We start from the raw sequence: 23,827 nt of genomic DNA, 5'->3' as shown, positions 1-23,827 counted from the left end.
ACCAGGAAATGATCTATGTTACGACAAGACCTGTAGCACCTGCTTGTATTGTGAATGTTATTCAGTGGGTCACATCTGATGATCAGGTCTAGCAGATACCAATGCCTTGATCTTGGATATTTCTCAGATGTCTTGTGGCATGGTTCCTTCCTAAGGTTTGTGCTTGCAGAAAAGCTTAAGTAGTGGCTGGATGTTCTCATTTGTTTTTCCCTGGTCATGGTGTCCCAGGCAGGAAAACTGTGCCACATAGACAGTGCAATTGCTCAGTGGATAAAGATGGTATGGCTTAAGGATTCTGCAGATTGTAGTGTCAAGCTGTTCATGGAATTAGTATTTTGCTTCTGTAATGGAGCACTGCATTTGAGTGTAGATAATCATGAAGTTAACTATAGCAAAGAAAAAGCTGGAGAAACACAGCAGGTCTGGAACCATTTGGAGAGAATCTGGTATGAGCCTTGTACAAGTGGCTCAGCTCCAATTGAAATGTGAGTGGAGAGAACACAGTTTGAACCATTTGTCAGGTATGCTATTTTCAAGAGCTTTTCCACAGGAAAACCTACAACTTCCTCATGTTTCCTTTGAACTGTTTTCCTGCCAGATGAATTTGTTTTTAGTTCAGTTAACTGTTCTCACTCTGCTTGTTCTGCTGTGTGTAATGGTGTCTTGGTGTTCAGACTATCAGGTTCCATGTTTATCACAGCTGTTTTGTAATCATTGTCAACCAGCTAAAAGTTGTCTGTTAATTTTGTGCACATCAACCTTCATGCTCCACTTGCCATTGAAGAGTTGTCATCTTCCTTCTTTTAATTTGTTTTGCTTTTGTTTCTTTGTTTGGAATGATGAATTCTGCCCATTTGATGAACAAACTCTCAGAACTTTGATCACTCATTTTGCACATGTACCACAATGAGATAGCATCTCACTAGCAGGACTATCTGACTGCAGATGGCGCTGAATGATCATCCCCCCCCCCACCCACTGCATCCCAAAACCAGTCCAACCTGTCTCTGCCTCCCTAACCGGTTCTTCCTCTCACCCATCCCTTCCTCCCACCCCAAGCCGCACCCCCATCTACCTACTAACCTCATCCCACCTCCTTGACCTGTCCGTCTTCCCTGGACTGACCTATCCCCTCCCTACCTCCCCACCTATACTCTCTCCACCTATCTTCTTTACTCTCCATCTTCGGTCCGCCTCCCCCTCTCTCCCTATTTATTCCAGTTCCCTCTCCCCATCCCCCTCTCTGATGAAGGGTCTAGGCCCGAAACGTCAGCTTTTGTGCTCCTGAGATGCTGCTTGGCCTGCTGTGTTCATCCAGCCTCACATTTTATGATCATTGGGACACAGTGGTTCTCTTGCTATTGGAGACAGCCTGTTACATCCATTCTTTAGGCCAGTCAAATTGAGTTTGTTACGTTAACATCTTGCAGCAAAACTGGAGTATCCTTTCCAGAGTGTTATGTGTGGCAATCCTGAACTGCCTAAATGACGAGTGCCCACTCTCTCAACCTCCCTGAGTGCATCCCTAGGCATGAAAAGCAGTGCATTCTGTTGCAAGAGTTGCAGGAAAGATGATCTATTCAGACATCAGTCCATCTTTCAACTACACAACAGATTTTTTTTCTCAGCATTTACTCTCTTAGACTTCATCTCTTCTGAACGATTTGTTCAAAGCTGAGAAGTTGATTTGTGAATCCAGGGCATGACCATGTGTCATTGGGCCTGCCCACCATCTGTGTGCCACCACAAGAGGGCACGGTTGAAGACTGTCTGATGGGCAGACTACTTACTGGTGGGGAGATTTACATATTTGGTTTTTTTTTCACAATGTGGCCAGTCAGCAGTAGAGGCTGAAAATGAGAAACAAACTATACGCAAAAGTGGGACATTGATAACTGCCTTCACACATAGTCCAAGACGCATCATATTGATCTGTTACCCTGCATTACATAATTAAATGCTATAGCACTATAGTCACCAGTATGACCTGAAAATGTAAGATGTGGCAAAGTTTGCACTTTTGATAGGATCAATTTAATGTATGTTGTACGAAAGACACTTAATTTGTTGTTTAGTGGTAGCTCAAAAGGAGTCCATTTTGCCCTTCTCATCCATATTGTGTGCTGTTTAGCATTACAGCCAGTTCTATATGTTCATTCATTCTTAAGCCTGATGTTGAAGTACGAAAGCAGACACAAATCCTCTACTGTGTTTGTCCACAGAATGTAGCATTACATATATCTGTTTCCATCCTCTTACCCAGCAGTTTCTATTTATAAGTACTCTTGGTACTAAATTAAACAATGACCTTCATTCAAACATCTTAACAGTCTACTTATTATACCACAAACACCATTCCCCTCTTGTTACCCTGCGAATCTGTCTTGCTTAAGTGGCCAAGTTTCCTTTCAACTTCATTGATGATCTCCTCTCCGTAAACAGTGAATTCCAAGGTGATTTGCAACTTTCAGAAGGATAAACACATAGTGAAAAGCATTTGCTAAGTTATGGGGAAAGGACAGGAAAGTGAGACAAATTGGATGACATTATCAAAGAACCAGCAGAGGCACAATTAACTGAATGGCCTAAGTAAAAGCCAAAAAACAAACAGATTCTGCAAATCAGAGACAAAAACAGAAACTGCTGGAAAATCTCAGCAGCCTGGCAGCACCTTTTGGAGAGAAATCAGAGTTAATGTTTCAGCTTGAGTGACCCTTCCCCAAAACAGCTGAATGCCCTCCTGTGCTCCATTATTATTCAATTCTATAAATGTATCTTCATATCTAGAAGTGAATTCACTCAGCTGCAATGCATTTCTATGGTGTGTTGGTATGGGTATGGCACTGCAATGACATTAGTCGTACTTACTTTTAATCAATAATGGTGTTCACATTTTAATAACTTTTTTTCTCTATCCTCCAGATTCACAATCTTACAGAAGAGGCCCTGTCACGTCCACTCACTACAGAGCAGAAGCAGATGATCTGGAATTTGTGTTCGAAGCGCCTACACCAGTGCGATATTTTGAATATATTTTTACAACTCCCTTTTTTTATCTTTTTTGAATATGATTCATTTTTGCTCATTTTAATCTTAAACATTGTCCACTACAGTTTATTATTATTGGCCATATGGCTAGTTGTCAAACCTCATCTAATGTCTCACTGTAGTCAGTGACCAACCAGTGTTGGGATTCATCCAGCGTGTTTTACATCCTTTAGCATGTGGAAGCCCCTTGACTGTGTATCACATCTACAAAGGGCAGTTCGGTAATCTGGATGTCTACATATGCAACATGAAAGAGTAGAACTCCCTTACTGTACAGGGCTTGGTACAGTAGAGGTGTGAAGTTAACACTTGTAGTTGAGCCCAGATCACTGTGGGGATTCCTTATTTTTAGGCGAATTGACAACATAATGTCCAACATCAGATGTGATTCTGCAATTGGACAACATATGCTGGATTATCTGGAGTATGCAAAGTTATGTTGCCATCCAATTTCAGGGGTTCCAAGGAACAGTCACTCGATCCAAAGCGTTCACTGTGATGTCACTCCACAGATGCTGCCAGACCTGCTGAACTTTTCCAGCAATTTCTATGGTTGTCTCCAATTTCAGATGGTCAGTCGAATAGGCAGTATGAATCTTGTATGTATGGACGCATTAGTACACAGGGCCCCATTCTTTGCAGACAGAACATACATACATTCACCTGTTTTCAACTCAATAGATGACAGTTATTCAATCTTTTCTTTCTCAGGACAATGCACTGGCCAGTTAAAGTCAACCTGCCTGGTTTGAAATTTCAGTAAAGCTGGACAGTTAGCAGTCAGTCAACATTAACTGTTGCATTCTCCATGGCAATGGCCCTATAATCAGAGTCAATTTGCTAACCAATTAGCACTCTCTTCTTATGAAGTATAAATTTTGAGTTTTCCCTTGAATATTACACTTGCAAATTTTCCAGATAAGTGCAAAATGACATGCTTTAACAGTACCCAATATTTTAACAACTTAGTGTATGGTTAATTTTGCAGCATGTTTTCTTTTTTTCTTCTAGCATGCCTGTGCAGTATGTGATCGAGGAGTGGGACTTCTGTGATCTGACCCTGAAAATCAAGCCACCTGTTTTCATTCCCAGACCGGAAACCGAGGTAAATCAACGCATTCAGTTACAAAATCACCCTGATGGTTTGCATGATGGTGCACTTGTACTCCTTTAGTTCTGCCAATAAATTGAGCAAAGAACTGAAGCACTCATTGTAGTTTATTGGTCGAGTTAAAAATACCGCCACTGTTCTACCTCTTGTCATTCTCGTTGCTCTGCCACCAGCCATTTATCTGTCTTCTGGTCTTTTGGTGCCCTTTGCCTCAAGTCCTGATACTATGGACAGAAATTTCTGGGCACAGGAATGGCAGCCATGACAGCTTGAAAATATTGGCCTTGCTTAGGCACTTTAAAAGCCGTTTTAAATTCAGGAAAAGATGACATTGCAATTTTGTATGATGTAGAGGTGCTGGTGTTGGGCTGGAGTGGACAAAGTCAGAGGTCACTCGATACCTGGTTATAGTCCTGCAGATGCTGGAGAATGCAAGATAACACAGTGTGAAGCTGGATGAACACAACAGGCCAAGCAGCATCTCAGGAGCACAAAGGCTGACGTTTTGCTCCTAGACCCTTCATCAGAAAGGGGGATGGGGAGAGGGTTCTGAAATAACTAGGGAGAGAGGGGGAGGCGGACCGAAGATGGAGAGAAAAAAAGATGGGTGGAGAGGAGAGTATGGGTGGTGAGATAGGGAGGGGATAGGTCAGCCCCAGGAGGACAGATAGGTCAAGGAGGCGGGATGAGGTTAGTAGGTAGGAAATGGACGTGTGGCTTGAGGTGGGAGGAGGGGATAGGCGAGAGGAAGAACAGGTTAGGGAGGCGGGGACAAGCTGGGCTGGTTTTGGGATGCAGTGGGGGGAGGGGACGAGCTGGGCTGGTTTTGGGATGCAGTGGGGGAAGGGGAGATTTTGAAGCTTGTGAAGTCCACATTGATACCATTGTCCTGCAGGGCTCCCAAGCGGAATTTGAGTTGCTGTTCCTGCAACCTTCGGGTGGCATCAGTGACCACTTTGTAGAACATCTACGCTTGGCTCGCAATAAACAACTGCACCTCCCAGTCACGAACCATTTTAACTCCCCCTCCCACTGCTTAGACGACATGTCCATCCTGGGCCTCCAGTGCCACAATGATGCCACCCGAAGGTTACAGGAACAGCAACTCATATTCCGCTTGGGAACCCTGCAGCCCAATGGTATCAATGTGGACTTCACAAGCTTCAAAATCTCCCCTCCCCCCAATGCATCCCAAAACCAGCCCAGCTTGTCCCCGCCTCCCTAACCTGTTCTTCCTCTCAACAATCCCCTCCTCCCACCTCAAGCCGCACCTCCATTTCCTACCTACTAACCTCACCCTGCCCCCTTGACCTGTCTGTCCTCCCTGGACTGACCTACCCCCTCCCTACCTCCCCACCCATACTCTCCTCTCCACCTATCTTCTCTGCATCTTCGGTCTGCCTCCCCCTCTCTCCCTATTTATTTCCGAACCCTCACCCCATCCCCCTCTCTGATGAAAGGTCTAGGCCCGAAACGGCAGCCTTTGTGCTCCTGAGATGCTGCTTGGCCTGCTGTGTTCATCCAGCTTCACACTTTGTTAACCTGGTGATAGTCCAACAGGTTTGTTTAAAATCAAAAGCTTTTTGAGCACTGCTCCTTTGTCGGGTGAAGAAGAAGCTCTTGGAAATCTTGTGATTTCAGATAAACCTGTTGGACTATAAACTGGTGTCATGTGACTTCTGACTGCAATTGTTTTGACAGCCTCAAGTTTCCCTTACTTTTCGGAGCAGTTTAAGTGTCTGAGGGCAGGTACTCAGCAGCAGGCTGTTGTCAGGAGTCTGGTGGCAGCAGTTGAAACATTCCAGTCAGACCCAGAAGCTGTTCTTCCCTGCTTAGCTATGAGAGCAACCATATCTTTTCTTGTAGAGATGCAGCATCGTCGCCTCCTTGCACCATGGTGGCCTGGTTGCAAGAATGATTTTTAACTTTTAAAGTTTTGAAAACGTAGTTGAGAGTATGTTTCCATGTTGAAACATCTTCTCTATTACCTCCCTGTCGTCGTAGCCTGCTGTGTTTTCCTTCTTGCTGCCACCTTTCTGAGTTGGATAGAACATGAATGTCCGCACCATTTAGGAATTTCCTTCATAAATATGGGACTAGATTAATTTAGGATATCTAGTTGGCATGGACGAGTTGGACTGATAGGTCTGTTTCCTCGCTGTACAGTTGTGTGACTCTAACTTTAAACTCCCAACAGCTGACTACCCCTCACTCCCTAGATGGGTTCACAGTACAGAATCTGTTCTGACTCTGGTTTCCCATTCCTACCCAGAGGGCTTATCTAGTCCTATTAATTTTTGAAAACACAAGTAGTACTCCCCCCCACCCCCCACCCTGGCCTGTGTTCACTTTGCCGCACCTGCATTGTCTTGAAAGCCTCCTTAAACCTTGCCTTGCCTGAGCTGCAGTCCCACTTCTTTCACTCTATAGTGAGGCTAATCACTGGTCTTGTTAGACTGGATAGGACTGTACTCCGTGTTTGTGGCAGCACAAGAACCTGACTCAAAATGTATCAAAGAATCTTCCATACAAAGTGCATATCTTGTAAGGTGAACAGCACTGTTGGAAATCCGCTGGTAGATCGTTGCACTTTTCAGTTGTGTTGGAAGTGTTACAGTTATATTGGATTACTTACAGGCTGGATTATGTTATAACACAGCTCAAATGACAGTACATTACTAGAAATATGAATCTTGAGCCGCTTATCAGTGTTATCTAAACCTTGAGAGAGGTTCACACTTGAAACACCTTCCCTATTTATAATTTGAACAGATCTAATTCAGGGAAGTTGTTTGTTCTCTTTTCTGTTGATAGTTATGTTTTTTGTTCCTGATCATGTTGAAACACATACCAACCAGTAGCAGAACCCAGCTATTTAACGCAATAAATTGTATTAGAGTGTGTAGTGATTGGACTGGAATTGATCTACCAAATGACTGGGTAACAAGATTGGAAAACCTTGGATTTCAGTCGTCATCATTCATAACCTCAAAGCGTCTGACCTAAAGAAGCAATTTTGATGACACTTATAGTGTAGAAAATCCACTGATGGTATTTTTATTTGTTCTCAGGTTGCTGACATCATTGGTTAGGCCTGTATTTATTGCCCATCCTGTATGGCTCTTGAGAATATAGTAGTGAGCCGCCATCTTGAACTGCTGTACTGATAAATCAGCCGCAGTGAAAGAATGATAATTATAATTCCATGTTAGTATGGTGTGTGGCTTGGAGAGGAACTTACTGATGGTGGTATACTCAGGCATCCACTGTCCTAGTCCTTCTAGGTGGTAGAGTTTGGGAATTTGAGAAGAAGAACTTTTGCAAATTGTTGATGAGTGATTTGGTTGAGGAACTAGCTCCGACAACTGGCAAAAACTACAGCTCTTCTTCAGATAGTGCCATGAGATTTTTTTCATGTCCATCTGTGAAAGTAGATGGAGCCACGGTTTAACACCTTGTTTGAAAGCAAGCCTCTGGCAGGGAAGCACTCCTAGTGTGTCAACCTTGATTTTGTGATCAACACTCTCAAGCAAGATATAATTAGAAACAAAGACCAAAAAGTGCTGGAAAAGCCATGAAGGTCTTGTAGCATCTGTGAAGACAACCAGTTCTGACGAAGTTCACTGGACTCGAAACTCTAGCAATGCTACCAGACCTCTTGAGTTTCTCCAAGATATGTTGTCTTTGTTTCGGATCTCCTGCATTCTCTGTTCTTTGTTTTATTTGAGAGTTAAAATTATATTACATCAAGATTTTCCTGTAATTTATACATGCTGTTACTTTAATTTGTTGAATATAGTACAATAAAACTAATCCTTGCTCGGCCTGGTCATGTTTATTCCACTTTATAGACTATGGTGGTCATTTCATTGTGAGCCCTGAGGCAGCATTGCTGACTGTTGAGCATAGTCTCTGGCTGTTCTCATGAATTTGTGTGGGTGTCACTGGCAAGGTCAGCATGTGTTACCTATCCCTAATTGCCCTTGATCTAGACCATTTCAAAGTGCAGTTAAGAGGCAAGTACATTGCAGTACGGCTGGACTCACATATAGGCCAGACCAGGTAATGATGGCATTGTTCGTTCTGTAAAGTTGGGAAATTCCATTGATGTGTTAGTTATGGATGATGTAGTTTGAATGCACACTGTCGAAATGACGGGACATTCCTGGGATTGAAACCCATCCTTCATTGCCCCTCTGCACACAACTCTTGGCCCTGAGGCTCCATCAGAGTCTTTAAAACAGGTGTGGACAAAACCATTGGTGCCTTTTCAACAGCACAGCATCCCATCCTTACTCTGAGATTGCACCTATTTTCAAGCATGGGCCACAGTAGGAAAACATTTGGAAGGCACTGTTTTATTCCTTCTTTTGTGATTTTTCTGTGCTACCCTTATTGTCCACCAGATGGCTGAGTTAGCACATTAAGTTTAAATTACAGCATTAACATACATTATTGATGGACAGTTTGTGTGAATGTCTGTTATTCAAATTACATCTGTTTATCCATGTCTCTAAGCAATCACATTCTGTGTCTCAGTTGATGATTTGCATTGACATTTTATTGCAAGTGTAAATTTATTACATGATGGTAGTTTGAACGTGCTGGGTGGATTGTTTCCAATACTCTTTCACCTACATGCTGTTTGCCTTGCAACTTCAGACTTGAGATATTGTAAAAAGAGTTGTTAGTTCAGGCTCCAGAATTTTGATAAATTAATAATTCGATAGAGTAGAAATCATTAAGTTTTAAGCACCAACTGATCATCAGTTTACCTATACTGATGTGACGCTATGACAATTCTCAGTCGTCATTATGCTATGAGCTTTGACTCATTTAATAGCAATCTCATCTCAAAATGTGCGAATAGAAAATGCCTTTATTTTGCAATTGCAGGGAAACTCTGAGGAATGTCAAATTCCAATGTGTTGTTTGTTTATCCACTGCAAAGAATTGTTTTAAGACCTTTGTCGGTAGTTACAGATACGTTGTATGAATAAACTATATTCTTGAAATTTAAAAAAAACTGTCCTAGAGGTGTGTCATAGCATGTTCAAAGAGGTTGACGGAAACACTTATTATGTGTACTAGAAGGATTGTTCTGGAGAAATATTAGTGTCCCTATCCCTGAGTTGGAAGGCCCAGGTGCAAAACCTACCTGCTTTAGAGATGTTTCAGAAATAGTAGGAACTGCAGATGCTGAGATAACAAGTTGTAGAGCTGGATGAACACAGAAGGCCAAGCAGCATCAGAGGAGCAGGAAGTCTGACATTTTGGGCACAGACCCTTCTTCAGAAATGTCCATCCTGGGCCTCCTACAGTGCCACAACGATGCCACCCAAAGACTACAGGAACAGTAACTCATATTCCACTTGGGAACCCTGCAGCCCAATGGTATCAACTTCATAAGCATTGTTGTGGCACTGTAGGAGGCCCAGGATGGACATTTCTGAAGAAGGGCCCCGACCCAAAACGCCAAGCTTTCCTGCTCCTCCGATGCTACTTGGCCTTCTGTGTTCATCCAGCTTCACACCGTATTATCTCAGATTCTCCAGCATGGGCAGTTCCTACTTTCTCTGTAACTCATTTAAAAGATGCCTGGATATGAGCCTCAAATGCCATAAGCTATGGACCAAATGCTGGAAAATGGAATAGTGCCTGCTGGCTTGTTTTCCTGTTAGCCAACGCACAGAAAGACAGTGAAAAAAACAGAAAAAGAAACAAAAGAAAATAGTAAATTAGCAAGAAGGGGTGAAGAAGAGAGTAGCAGTCAGAAAGCGAATGAAACAGAAACAGGTCAGAGAAGGTGCACTGAGAAACAACAGCGTAGAAGCATCATATTTTTCAAGTTAGTGTATAGTGCCATGGAATATTATCCAGAATGTATCTTGATACTGTCGCAAGTTTTATAGTGTATGTTGAATAACTTTGCTTTTGTATTTTAATTAACAGTACAGTTGATTAATGGTTTTAGTTTTGCATACTTGATTAGTGCGTAATATTTTCCATCGTTGGTTAAACTGGAACGATTGAGCTGACCGTACCATTTCACAGTTTCCTCCAATCAAATTTATTTGAACCTAAGCCATGTCATGGCTGCAAGCTCAACAAAAGCTTTTGGATTGTGAGGGACTCAGAGCCACTTCAAAACATTTTCCTGTGGACAGAGCCTTAACTAAAAGTTTGAACAATTGTTCTTCAAAAATAAAGACAAAATTAATTTCTGACATCATCATATTCATTTCAACTTGTGTATCGATGTTTATTTGCGTGCTCTTTGGATGTTATTGGTCATTGGAGTGCTGTTAAAGTCAGAAACAATTGGAGTAGAGGTCGGATCGTTACAGATTGATCAACTGAGATTGTGTTTTAGTGTTTCAGTACATTTACGTAGAACCTGTTTACAAGATAGATAAGTTTATTTTACGCAGCCACGTTGTGATTTTGATTTATGCAAAGGCTCTCATTTCTATTCAGTCCCCCATTGTACATTGTCTGTTTCACTATAATCATGGCATTGTGTAAATTTCAGTAAATTTCCTCATCAAGTTTCCTTCTCAAGGTCTTCTGTCTGTACGTTGCCAGGAGGCACAACTATCGCTAGATAACTATATAACAGTGCTTGTTGCATTTCCTTGTGAACAAAGACGCTTTGTTTCCAGGGGAAACTGAAGGGGCAGTGATGGGACATTCCCCATCTGGTGATTCAGCAGAGAGCTAATGACAGCCTTGCACAATCTTGTTCTTGTTGCTGCTAGACCTGTTGAGTTTCCTGCTGCTACATGAGGAAAGACGTGGTTTTCCTCCACCCACCTCTGTAAATAAGCTGCTTCTCAGTGTCATCAGTGGCGCAGTGTTGTCAACCGCTCAAAAATGTGCTTGATCAGAAGCAACGTTTATAAAGCACTAACCTTGAAAAGGGTCTCAGATATGTCTCACATACAGTGGTTTGTTTTGAAGTGCAGATTTTTTGATATCTAGGAAGAAAGGTACAAACCTGAGTTTATAATGATGCCTCTCTCAATTTTAGGACATACCTTTGTGATTTATAGCTAATGCTTTCCTTTTGAATTATGAGCACTGGTATAATGTAGGGAAACACAGTGTCCAATTTTCACACAACAGGCTTCCTCAGGCAGTAATTCTATAATAAACAGATGAGTGTTTTAGTGATTTGGTTTTTGAAATAAATATTGGCTGAGACAGTGGGGATAAGTCACCTGCTCTTCTTTGAAATAGCTTCGAGATGTTCTGTATCTGAGAGAATAAGTAGGATCTTTGTTCTAAGTCTCACCTGAACTACAACATCTCTGATAGTGCAGCAATCCCCTTGTACTGCACTGAATTCCCAGCCTAACTCCAGATTCTGGATTGAAGCTTGGACCCACAACCTTTTAAATGAGGCATCAGCGGAATGCTCTCTGCCATTTGTCAAATCAATATTCTGACCTATGTTGCTCTGTTATTGTGGGAGTAGTGAATGAAGTCTAACAGTCTGGAATCACGTGTAAATACCTCTATGCTGTCTTTATAAGAAAAGCAAAGCCATTGATGAAGGACTTAAAGATAACTGGGTCAGAGATGTTTGCTAGAGAAGCTACAATAGTAATATTCTGTGGTTTGTTCTCAGCAAATTTTCCCTTCTGATTTACTCAGATTTCAGATTCAATACCAAACCAGCAATTTAACTACAAAACCACATCAGAAAGCTCCAGTGAAAACTCTGCACTCATCATTCCTCTTTCAGGCCATTTACTTAGGAACAGTTTATTCTTCTGAACGAGAGTCCCACTCTGTTTTGCTACAGGCTTGGAGGGCCAAAGGGCCTGTTGCTGTGCTGTAATTTTCTTTGTTCTATAGCCCCAAAGATTCATCCTCCAGTGCTATTGAAACCCTAATGCCAGCTTTTCTGTATCAAAACCGTTATCACAGTGTCATAGAGCCAGACACTATGGAAATAGACCCTTTAGTCCAACTAGTCCACGCGAATCATGTTGCCAAAACGAACGAGTCCCATTTGCCTGCGTTTGGCCCATACCCCTCCAAGCCTTTCTTATTCATATACTTAGCCACATGTCTTTTAAATGTTGTAACTGTATTTGCATCCATTACTTCGTTTGCAATTCATTCCACATACGAACCACTTTCTGTATAAATATGTTGCCCATAAAAATAGGTCCTTCTTAAACTTTTCTCCCCTTATCTTAAAAATATGCTCCCTAATTTTAAAATCCCCCACCCTTGGGAAAAGACCCTTGCTATTCATGTTTTCTATGCTCCTCGTGATTTTATGAATGTCTATAAGGTCATCCCTCAACCTCTTATGCTCCAGTGGAAAAATGTCCCAGCCTATCCTTATCACACAAACCTTTCATTCATGGCAACATCCTTGCAAATCTTTTCTGAACCCTCGCCAATTTAATAATACCCTTTCTATACCACCCTGATGAGAACTATCTACAGTACTCCAGAAGAGGCCTCACCAGTGTCCTGTATAACCTTAACATGACACCCTAACTCCCATAGTCAATAATCTGAACAATGAAGTGAAGTGTACTAAGCACCTTCTTAACAATCCTCCCTACATGTCATGCAAATTTCAAAGAATTATGTACCTAAACCTCTAGGTATATCTGTTCCACAATGCTACCTAGGCCCCTACTATTAATTGTATAAGTCTTGCCCTTGTTTGTTTTGCCAGAGTGCAATACCTTGCACTTTATTAAATTAAAACTCCACCTGCCACTTCTTAACCCGTTGACTTAATTGATCCAGATCCCTTTGTAATCTTAAGTATCCTTCTTCACTGTTCACTATTCCATCAATTTTGGTGTCATTCACAAGCTTATGAACCATGTATCTTAAATTTTCATCCAAGTTGTTTGACAAACAAAATGAACCCAGTACTGATCCCTGTGGAACACTGCACATCCCAGGCCTCCAGTCTGAAAACGGCCCTCCACCACCACCCTCTAACTTCTACTGTCAAGCTAATTTTGTATCTAATTCGCAAGTTCTCCCTGAATTCCATGTGATCTAACTTTACTAATCAGTCTACCATGTGGGACCACATCAGAGGCTTTACAAAGGTCCAAGTAAACAACATCTACCACTCCACCTTCATTAATCTTCTTGGTTACTTCCCCAAGGAACTCAGTCAAGTTTGTGGTACGTGATTTGCCTCACACAAAGACATGCTGACTATCCTTAATCAGTCCTTGCCCCTCCAAATGCATGTAAATCCTTCAGAATCATCTCCAACAACTTACCCAGCACCAAAGTCATACTCATTGGCCCATAATTCCCAGGCTTCTCAAAATAGCCTTTCTTGAATAAAAGCGCAGCGTTAGCCACCCTCCAGTCCTCTGGCACCTCACCCATGCTTATAGATGATGACAGAAGTATCTCTTCTAGGGGTCCTGCAGTTTCTTCCCTAACTTCCCACAGTGTCCTGTATATACTTGATCAAGTCCCAGAGATTTATCCATCATTATGTTTTCTCAGATCTCCAGCACTTTCCCTTATTGTAATGTGAACTGTATTCAAAACATCAGTGTTTATTTCCCCAAGTTCTCTAGCATCCAGTTATTTCTCCACAGTAAAAACAGATGCCAAGTATTCAATTGGTATCTCTCCCATCTCCTAAGGTTTAATGCAAAGTCGACTTGGTTGATCTTTGAGGGACAATATTCTGTCCCTAGTTGCTGTTAATGTATTTGTGGAATTTCTTTAGATATCCTTGACCTTATCTAGGCTGTCCCATCTCCCCTTTTTGCTCTGTTAAGCATGCCCCTACATACTTTACACTCAAGAGATTCATTTGATCCCAATTGTCTATATCTGTTTTTTCCTTTCTTATTCTTGATCAGAACCTCAATATCTTTATTCATCCATTGTTTCATACTGTTACCAGTGTTACCCTTCACTCAAGCAGGAACATTATGGCTGTGAACCCTGGTTGTCACACTTCTGAAAGCCTTCCACTTGCCAGTCGTCCTTTACCTGAAAACAGCCTACTCCAATCAACTTTTGACCGTTCTTGTCTCATAACATTAAAATTTGCCTTACTCCAATTGAGAACTTTAATTTTTACAGAAAACCTATCCTTTTCCATAACTATTTTAAATAATTTAAAATTATGATTACTAGTCCTAAAGTATTCCCCTACTAACAGTTCAGACACTTGCCCTGCCTTATTTCTCAAGAGAAGAACCAGTTTTGCGCCTTCTCTAGTAGGCCATTTATGTATTGATAAAGAAAATTATCTTGAAAACATGTAACAAATTCCTCACCATCCAAGCCCTTAACTGGCAGTCCCAGTCAATGCTTATAAATTTAAAATCCCCTACATTTACAACCCCTAATATTCTTATGTATATCTGAGATCTCTTGACGTATTTGCTCCTTGGTTTCCCTCTGACTGTCAGGGAGCCTATAGTATAATCCCATCAAGGTGATCATAGCTTTCTTACTTCTACATTCTACCCATAAAGCTCCAGTAGACAATCCCTCAGAAATATCTGATCTAAGTACAGTAGTAATGCAAATGATCACCATTTCAGTTCTTTCAAACCCTGTCAACCATTCAGGAGCCATCAGATCCCAGAATGAGCCCCTCAGTGCTGCCAGAACTCAGAGCCATAATAATCCAAGGTTTTCACCAGAAACCTCAATTCATTTCTACTAAAGATCTAGACTGTATTTAGTGCTGCTGATTCCCCATGATTTAATTAGCTTCCGTGCTGCTTAACACTAGTTGTCTATCTCCAATCCATACATCTTTTTACAGTGAGCAAAATCATGAGAGTTATAATCTGAGCGTGATAAAATATTCTCCTCAAATGATCAGTGTGAATCAGGACTTTGCTTTGCTCCATTATAACTCATTACAGATCTGTGCCTGAAACTTTCGTAGGGTTTCCCCAATCAGCATTTAAATTGCAACATGCTGTTAATGCAATTCCTTTGAGGTTTCTGCTGAGGTTATTGTCATTGTTCAGGGGAATCCTCCCTTTCACACCTGACTTCCACCACCTCCTCTTCCCCCTCCGTTCACGTCCCCTCTGGGGCAAGTTCTACCCCAATATATTTGTTAGTTTTTTTGCAACTGGAAACACGGTAAATTTTGCCAGTCATTTGCACCTGCAGCCTTGCTGCTCGTATTGGGTAATTTCCTTGCAGTTTTATTTTACTATCTGATGTCAAACCTTTACAGAAACTCTGGGGATTAATTCATTTTACAGTGATTGCTTTAGATAACATTATTACAGAAGATCATTCTTATAACAACCTTGTATAGTACTCATTTGATCTCTGATATGTGTCGCTCTCAGGAGGAGCAGCTTCTTAGAGTTTTTAAGATTGGTCTTGCTGTTTCTACTTAGCCAAGAAGGGAAAATATTTTACCCAGGGTTTCCATTCCTCATATTGTACAGTGAATTCTGCTGTTAAGTCTGCGTAGGTCCACAACAAATATGAGTAGTATATAGCTCAGCTGTTATTCCCATGTAGTTGAACAACCTATTGAAAGCCAGTGTCGAAACTCAGTTAAAAAATGGCCTCTTCGGCAAAGCATTTTGCTGTTACTAGTCCAAGGAGCTGACACAAGCAAGAGAAGGAACCTATCTGAAGAAAAAAAGCTGAAATTAAACGAAGCATATTAATGTATTGAAACTGCAGAAATATATTGTGTTTTCCCAAGTGGTTTTCAGATCAGAAGGCCAGTTTCATTATCTTAGTAATCTTAATGCGACATATTTATTTACTTGCCTGTATTTAACTCCTTTTATTAGATCTTGCCATTTAGATTCGTGGAATGATACAGCACAGAAGATGATTGTCTGGCCCATCATGCCTTAACATGTATTTTGAAACAACTGTCCAATTAGTCCCACTTCCTGTCTTTTCCAAAAGCCCTTCACATTTTTATTCAATTCCCTTTGCAGGCATCACAGTGCACTTACATTGTTTTACCATATATAATATCAATCCCATCCAAGACACTTGATGCCTGTCTCTCCTATACATTTCCATGTTGGGCTTGTGTCATGTCAGCAGTGCTGCTGCGTTTAGCTGTGAAATGCAAAGACTGAATTTGGCAGAGTGCAGAAGACCTGTTCCCTATGATTAGTTTTCAGGGTCTGGTAACTTTAACCTATTAACAAATTTCTTCTCTACATTTCCCTGCAGTGTAGTCAGTTTCCTAATGGTCACGTCAATTATATTCAGAATTGCAGCCCATACTAGATGAACTCTGCTCCATGTAATGTAAAAGCCACTGGCTTTTAAGTCAAAACCTAAATATAATAGAGCCCCCAACTTCATTATGAGATCACCACTGAAGTATTACACATCTAGTTGCTTCTAGGCGTAAACATATATGGGAGCCAAAAATATATAATTGTATGGACATTTTTTTGCAGTGAAGTGAATATACCACAAACACTTCGCACAATATATTAAAAGGATATATCCACAAATGTACACGGATTTCAGTGTCACTAGTCAAGAACAGTTTGTATGGCTATCCTGTAGCTTCTCAGTTACCATTAGTTCCATGTGTTGGAAAATTTGCAACTCATTTTTAATCGCTCATGGGGTATGTCCATTGATGGCTGGGCCTGCAGTTATTCCCTGTTCCTGTTGCCCTTAATGTGGTGTGAACTGCCTTCTTGACTCCTGCAGTCCATGTGCTGTGGTTAGACCCACATTTTCGGTACCCCACTCTATAATAACACTGAAGGAATGACAGTATATTTCTAAGTGGTTTGGGAGAGTCTCGCAGATGCTGGTGTTCCTATGTATCTGTTGCCATTTTCCTTCTGGATGGAAGTGGTTGTGGATTTGGTATATTCGGTCTAAAGGGTTTTGGTAAAATTGTTGGTAAATATCTGCGGTGTACCTTGTAGATGGTACACCCAGCGGTTAGTGAGCATCAGTGGTTGAGGGAATGGATGTTTGTGATTATGCCAGTCAAACATACTTGGATGGTATTTGTGATGAGCTGAATGAAAAACAAAGGCTACCAAGGCAAGTGGCACACTTCAGAAAATTTCCTGATTCACTTCACAGATAAAACTCCCCTGAATTTCAAATACAAGACAGAACTGGGCCCGCTGGCCTGGATGTAGATTGGAGCTGGCCACAGATTCAGTTCTCTGGGATTTTGTCTTGGTCGTTTTAAGTTATAGGCCCTCATCCCTCATACCTCATCAACTCCAACCTTTCTTTGTGCCGAGCTACCCGCCACCCTTTGCCTTTACATCCTTCATGCTAGTCATCTGGCATTTACCATGGGTAGACTTGTGTTGAGTTGAAATAATATAAAACTTTAAACATTTATTACAGTCAACGTTTACCTGAAAATCCATCCATAACTTTTAAGTCTTCTGTGGCACTTAATCCCTATAAAAACCAACTGTAGTCGTGATCCCATGTCAAAATCCTTTATTAATGTCTTTCACTTATCAGTTGGACGGAATTTTGGACCCTGCCTGAGACAGACAAACATTACGAAAAGCAACCAAGCATTAATAGTGGCGGAAGATGAAACAGCTTTTATCACTAGCAGAAAATATGTTTTTTAACAGCTCAATGCCACCTGACCCTCCCTTTTACGTATAAAGAACTGTGGATTTAAATAACTTGAGTGTTTAACAGTTCTGGGACCTTATCTAATCTGCAAGGTGTCTTAACAATCTGTAGTTCCCACACTGCATTGCAAGGCCCTTTTGACAGTGAAAATAGGGCCAGTTAGAACTCAGTACTAATGACTACTAGCTTTGAGTTTCTTCGTGTGAATCACGCCCCATTCCCTTTCACTCTATTTGTGAAAATAGGATTAGTTGTTAATTGGAGACAGGACTTCACATCTTGTCCCTTTGGCTATTTAGAAGAACTATGGAATGTCAACAATTCCATGCAAATCCAGGTCAAAGTCTTGTTACAACAAAAGAAAGTGAAGGTGAAAGGGACAAATAATTCTCATTTTAAATACACCAGATTCCCAAACAGAACGATAAGAATTTATACAAGATGTCATTGACCTGGTGATTTTCCAACTTGTTGTTTGTTGCACATGCACTAGCATGTCTAATTACTAGATCTTGTTGCAGCTCTATAAAACTTTGGTTAGACCGCACTTGGAATACTGCGTCCAGTTCTGGGCGCCCTATTATAGGAAAGATGTGGATGCTTTGGAGAGGGTTCAGAGGAGGTTTACCAGGATGCTGCCTGGACTGGAGGGCTTATCTTATGAAGAGAAGTTGACTGAGCTCGGTCTCTTTTCATTGGAGAAAAGGAGGAGGAGAGGCGACCTAATTGAGGTATACAAGATAATGAGAGGCATAGATAGAGTTGATAGCCAGAGACTATTTCCCAGGGCAGAAATGGCTAGCACGAGGGGTCATAGTTTTAAGCTGGTTGGTGGAAAGTATAGAGGGGATGTCAGAGGCGGGTTCTTTACGCAGAGAGTTGTGAGAGCATGGAATGCGTTGCCAGCAGCAGTTGTGGAAGCAAGGTCATTGGGGTCATTTAAGAGACTGCTGGACATGTATATGGTCACAGAAATTTGAGGGTGCATACATGAGGATCAATGGTCGGCACAACATTGTGGGCTGAAGGGCCTGTTCTGTGCTGTACTGTTCTATGTTCTACAAGCTGTCAGATGTATTCCAAAACTGTGTGCATTCTGTGGTTGAATTCACAACCTAATTACAATAATGCTAAATAGTAGCAAGGATGTTAATCCTTTCTGAATCGACATTTGAGTGCTGAAGAATGCAGCTTGATTTTGTTTCTTTTTCAAGTTGCATTTGTGAATAAATGTCAAGGCCTACAGTGGAACCAGGGCTTATTCTAAGGATATGGGATAGGTCATATAGGTCTGAGGTGAGGAGAAATTTCTTTACCAAGAGGATGGTGAGCCTGTGGAATCCTCTTGTCACAGAAAGGAGTTGAAGCCAAAAGATGCAATGTTTTCCAGATGGAGTTGGACATTGTTCTTGGAATTAAACGGCATCGGGGCGGGTTATTGAGTTTGATGATCAGATATGACCATAGTAAATAGTGGAACGGGTTCAGATGGTTGAATGGCCTACTTCTGCCCCTATTTTTTAGTTTCACACAGGATAGGGATGAGAGAATTAATATAAAACAAGCACTGTTACAAAATGCTTCCATAAAGAACCCGCTTGAGCCAGTTTGTCCTAGCTTCATATGAACACTTGTTATCTAACTTTAGACTGTAATTCCATGATTTCTGAAGCCAGCTATAATTAATTCCTGAAGGTTTCTTGGAAAGGATTATTCTTCTTACAAAATGAACCGTACACCAATAGGTTAGGTAGGAGACATATTTGGTAAAAGCAATAAAAAGGCAAATGTCTTCAAATAAAGCAGCTGAAATTAGCTGCTTAAGGAGTGGGTATAAGCAGAGCTGGAGAGTAAAACAGTAACAGAAATGATAGCCTTGTGGTTAAACACTCTTAACCATTGTCTGTGTGACATTGAACATTAGAGGAGACAATCAGATAGTGTCCTACTTCTAGCTCCTGTTCACTTACCTTTACTGGAAGGTTAAAAGTGTTCATTGTCAGGTGAGGACAATTAGGTTCAGATGGATCTGGAAATTTGAAACAAAAAGTGAAGTACCATGACTGCACTGGAGATATTAACTCTGTTTTCTCTTCACATACGCTGTCAGATCTGCTGAGTTTCTCCAGCAATTTCTGTTTTTGTGGATTCGGATGCATTGTGTACCATAATTTACTGTGCACTGCCTTGGATTATGCATACAGAATGACAGTTTTGCAAAATGCCTGCTGGTTATCAGTGCCTGCAGACTTTTAACACATCAGAAAACAAGGACAGGTAAGAAAGCACCAAAACAAATCAGTGTCTTTGGAGCTGGAGGAGCACAGCAGGCCAGGCAGCATCAGAGAAGCAGGAAAGTTGACGTTTTGGGTTGGGTCCCTTCTTCAGAAATGGGGAAGGGGAAGGGAGCTCAGAAATAAATAGAGGAGGGGTGGTGATAGGTGAGCGCAGGTAGGGAGTGTGGGGGTTGGTCAGTGAGTTGGGAGGAGCGGATAAGTGGCAGAAAGGATGGACAAGTGGTGTCAGATCAAGGAGGCAGGGATGAGAGGGAGGGTTGGTCATGGGATGAGGCCAGGGTGGGGAGATGTTGAAACTGGTAAAATCCACATTTAGGCCATTGGGCTGTAGGCTGCTGAGGTGGAATATGAGCAGATGAACCTTTGATGGATGTGCAGGCTTTCACATTGGACAATGTAGTCTGTTGCATCCTCTGCTCCCGATGTGGCCACCTCTACATCAGTAAGATCAAACGGTGCCTTGGGGAGTGCTTTGTAGAGCACCTGTACTCTGTACGTGACAAACAACAACAACTTCTGGTTGCAAATCAGTTCAGTTCCCCCTCCCACTCCCTGGGTGACATATCCATCCTACGCTCCTCCAGTGTAACAATGGCACCACCTGGAAACTGAAGGAGCAGCACCTTGTATTTCACCTTGGGAGCCTGAAGCCCAATCGCCTAAATGTGGATTTTACCAGCCTTATCCCACATCCAACCCTCCCCCTCATCCCCGCTTCTTTGACCTGATACAACCTGTCAATTTTCTATCCCACCTATCCGCTCCTCCCACCGCACTCACCAATCCCCACCACTCCCTGCCTGCACTAACCTATCACCATCCACCTACCTTCCCCAGCCCCACCCCTCCTCCCTCTCTCCATTTATTTCTGAGCTCCCTTCCCCTCCCCCATTTCTGAGAAGGGTCCCGACCCGAAACGTCAACTTTCCTGCTCCTCTGATGCTTCCTGGCCTGCTGTCATTCCCCCAACTCCATACTGTGTTATCTCTGACTCCAGCATCTGCAGTTCTTATTATTTCTAAATCAGTGTCTTTGTTTTCTTACAGCTCTTGTGTCTTCAGGTCGCAGTAATTCAGAGGCAAAAAATAACTGTAACTTTTGACATCACAACATTTAAAACTGGGTACTGGCAAACAATATTACTGACTAATGTGTCACAAAAATTTTCCACTTCACCCCAAACTTTTAAGTAGTCTATCAAGTTCTGGAGTGGGACTTAAACCCGGGGACTTTCAGCTCAGCCACCATGAGCTGAATCACAAGACACAACAACAATGAGCAGGTGTGACAAATGTACGTATGGAAATAGTCTGTGACTTGGAGAGGAACTTGAAAAAAAATGATGTTTCCCTGCACTTTCTAGATGACTGAGGTCACATGTTTAGAAGATCCCTCCACCTATAATTAGCCACAGTCTGTGAGGAGCCATCGGGTGACATGATAGCTCAGTGGTTAACGCTGCTGCCTCACAGCACCAGGGATCCAAGTTTGATTCTATCCTTGGGCTAATGTGTGTGTGGAGCATATACACGCTTTCCTTCAAGTACTCTGGTTTCCTCCCACAGTCCGAAGATGTGCAAGTTAGGGGGTTGGCCGTGCAAAATTGCCCATAGTGTTCAGAGAAGTGTAGGGTTTTAGGGATGAAGTGGATCTGGGTGGGAAGTTCTTTGCATGGTTGGCATGGATTCAATGGCCAAATGGACTACCCCCACTGTAGAGATTTTTTTGTATGAGCCATGGGCATCGCTCTGTTCATTTGCAATTCTGTTATTTCATCTTCCATCCAGTTTGATTTGTTGAGTCATCCAGTTTCTGACGTGGCCTGTTCATTCTTAATGTTTTACTTTATATTTTCACCAGCATCAAATTCGAACCTCACCCTTTCCAGTGGGCCTACATTCACAATTTCTGCTTTTCACTTCAGCTAAAACCTTGAAGATACTGAGAGTAATTTTTCCTGTGGTCAAATTAGTTGATTCTTCGCTTTGTACCTATATTTCTAAGGATCCTTCACAAGGACATGTCAAAGGTAGTCAAACTCTTCTCACCAGCCTATTGATGGCCCAATACTTACATCAATACAGCTGAGTTCTGCACACCAAAAATTCCATGAATGTAAGTGCAGGGCTTATGATTGAAGCCCTCCATACTTCATTCAAATGACAAATTGTAGGATTGGCTTTTGTTAACCTAGCCATAATTCACTATAGCTAACCAATTTCAATCTCTGTCACTTTCATTCTCAGAAAAACAAATTGATCCATGATTGCAATGGTTGTGGGCTGAACTGTCACATTGTGAGTTGCCTTTGAGAGTGTATCTTGTTGCATATGCTCAACCCACATTTCAGATTACATTTTCCCAGCTCTTCAGCCATCATGGATAGTTCTCACTTCTTCTTGGCCATTAGCATAACATTAACAATATATCTGATGTTCCAAATGTTGTAATCACCAAACCTGACCCCCTAATGCTGTGGGGAAGCAGAGTTGACTTCTCTCATGAAAAGTACTGATGAAAGCATACATTCTTGTCTGACTCATTTACCAAAACTAACTGGCTCTTCTTGTTGCCAAGCAATAAAACAAGATTCTGATGGTTTGCTGTTCCAATAAATACAAGTTCTACTTGTTTAGAATAAAAATAGAATGTAGTCTCTTGAAATTATAGCCAGGTTATGTGTCATTCAGAATGTACTGTGCCTTATCCATCCATTCTTCTGTCAGGAAAGCCTTGTCCCTCAATTCTTCTGCCAGGAATATTCATTAGTTGAGCCATTGGTACCTTTGTTCTATTGATGGTACTTTCTCTAAGACATTGAGTAGGCTGTGAGAGCCAGCAATTTTCTCTCTCTCTCTCTGCCTCCGAGAGAGAGAGCTGAGGGTCGTGAACTCTGACAGAGGGCAGATAGCTCTGCTGTCCTTGCCCACCTGCCCCTTCTTTTATACCTTTGATGACATATCAGTAGTTTTTACCATAAGATTGGTCCTATGTTGTCAAAGCCATCAGATTTAAATTTCATTGCTTCTTGGTATCTAAGTGCCTGGTTCAAATTCATTGGCTAAATTCAAGAACTTTTTGACTTGATAAAAACTGCTGCTTGGCCTGCAAACGTACGGCCTTTCAATACAAATGTTTCAATTCGGGTGCTGTATGTATACTTGCAAATTTTCAATCTGCTGCTCAGACATTATTTTTAAATCTCTAAGCATAGAAAAAAGCACATGATCTTTTAAAAGGACCATGCAATGCTTCCCCCTGTTAGAATTTTACAAACACCAATTCTAACTTGCTGCCTCCCTCACCACAAGCACTCTACCCAACTTCGCAACAGTGTAGAATGAGGTTAAACCAAGGTTATTGACCTTATTCAAGTAATATGTCAACTGTGGAATATGATACTGGGGAGGTACAGATTATCTTTTCAAGCATAACCAATGCCATTTCCAAACATCAGAGATTGCAATGGAAATATTTCAATGCAGAAATGGTAAGTGAGGTGCAGCATATGTGCTGTGGAAATTTAACTTGGGTGAACAAAATGAAGGAGAAAAGTTTGATTAATCATCAGCAAACTTATTACTTTGAATTTATGCTGTTGGCTTTATGGGAAAAAAATTGGTTGCACATGAATATTGCCCAAATGACAGTACAGAAATGTATTTGATTGTCCAATATTTTGAAGAAGGCACAAGTCGCAGGACAGAGTGTATCGATTCCAAAAGCCTGGTTAGCACAGGTAATGGTTCAGCTCATATGGGCCAAAGTTAAGGCCAGG

The 23,827-nt window shown here is 41.6% G+C and overlaps 1 protein-coding gene across 3 annotated transcripts in view; it reads left to right on the top strand.

The window, feature by feature from the left end:
* Positions 1-23,827, top strand: part of hemk1 (HemK methyltransferase family member 1) — a 149,723-nt gene that overhangs the window by 8,484 nt on the left and 117,412 nt on the right. For all 3 annotated transcript variants that reach the window (XR_007249229.2, XM_048547490.2, XM_048547489.2), the window contains exons 3-4: positions 2,923-3,014; positions 4,060-4,153. Coding sequence is in view for 2 of the 3 variants with exons in the window: in XM_048547490.2 (XP_048403447.2) it covers positions 2,923-3,014; positions 4,060-4,153 (186 nt within the window). In the remaining variant the exon portion in view is untranslated. The remainder of the gene's footprint in view (positions 1-2,922; positions 3,015-4,059; positions 4,154-23,827) is intronic.

Source organism: Stegostoma tigrinum, chromosome 11 (assembly GCF_030684315.1).
Source record: "Stegostoma tigrinum isolate sSteTig4 chromosome 11, sSteTig4.hap1, whole genome shotgun sequence".
NCBI classification, from domain to species: domain Eukaryota; kingdom Metazoa; phylum Chordata; class Chondrichthyes; order Orectolobiformes; family Stegostomatidae; genus Stegostoma; species Stegostoma tigrinum.
This window is presented reverse-complemented; position numbering and strand designations above follow the sequence as displayed.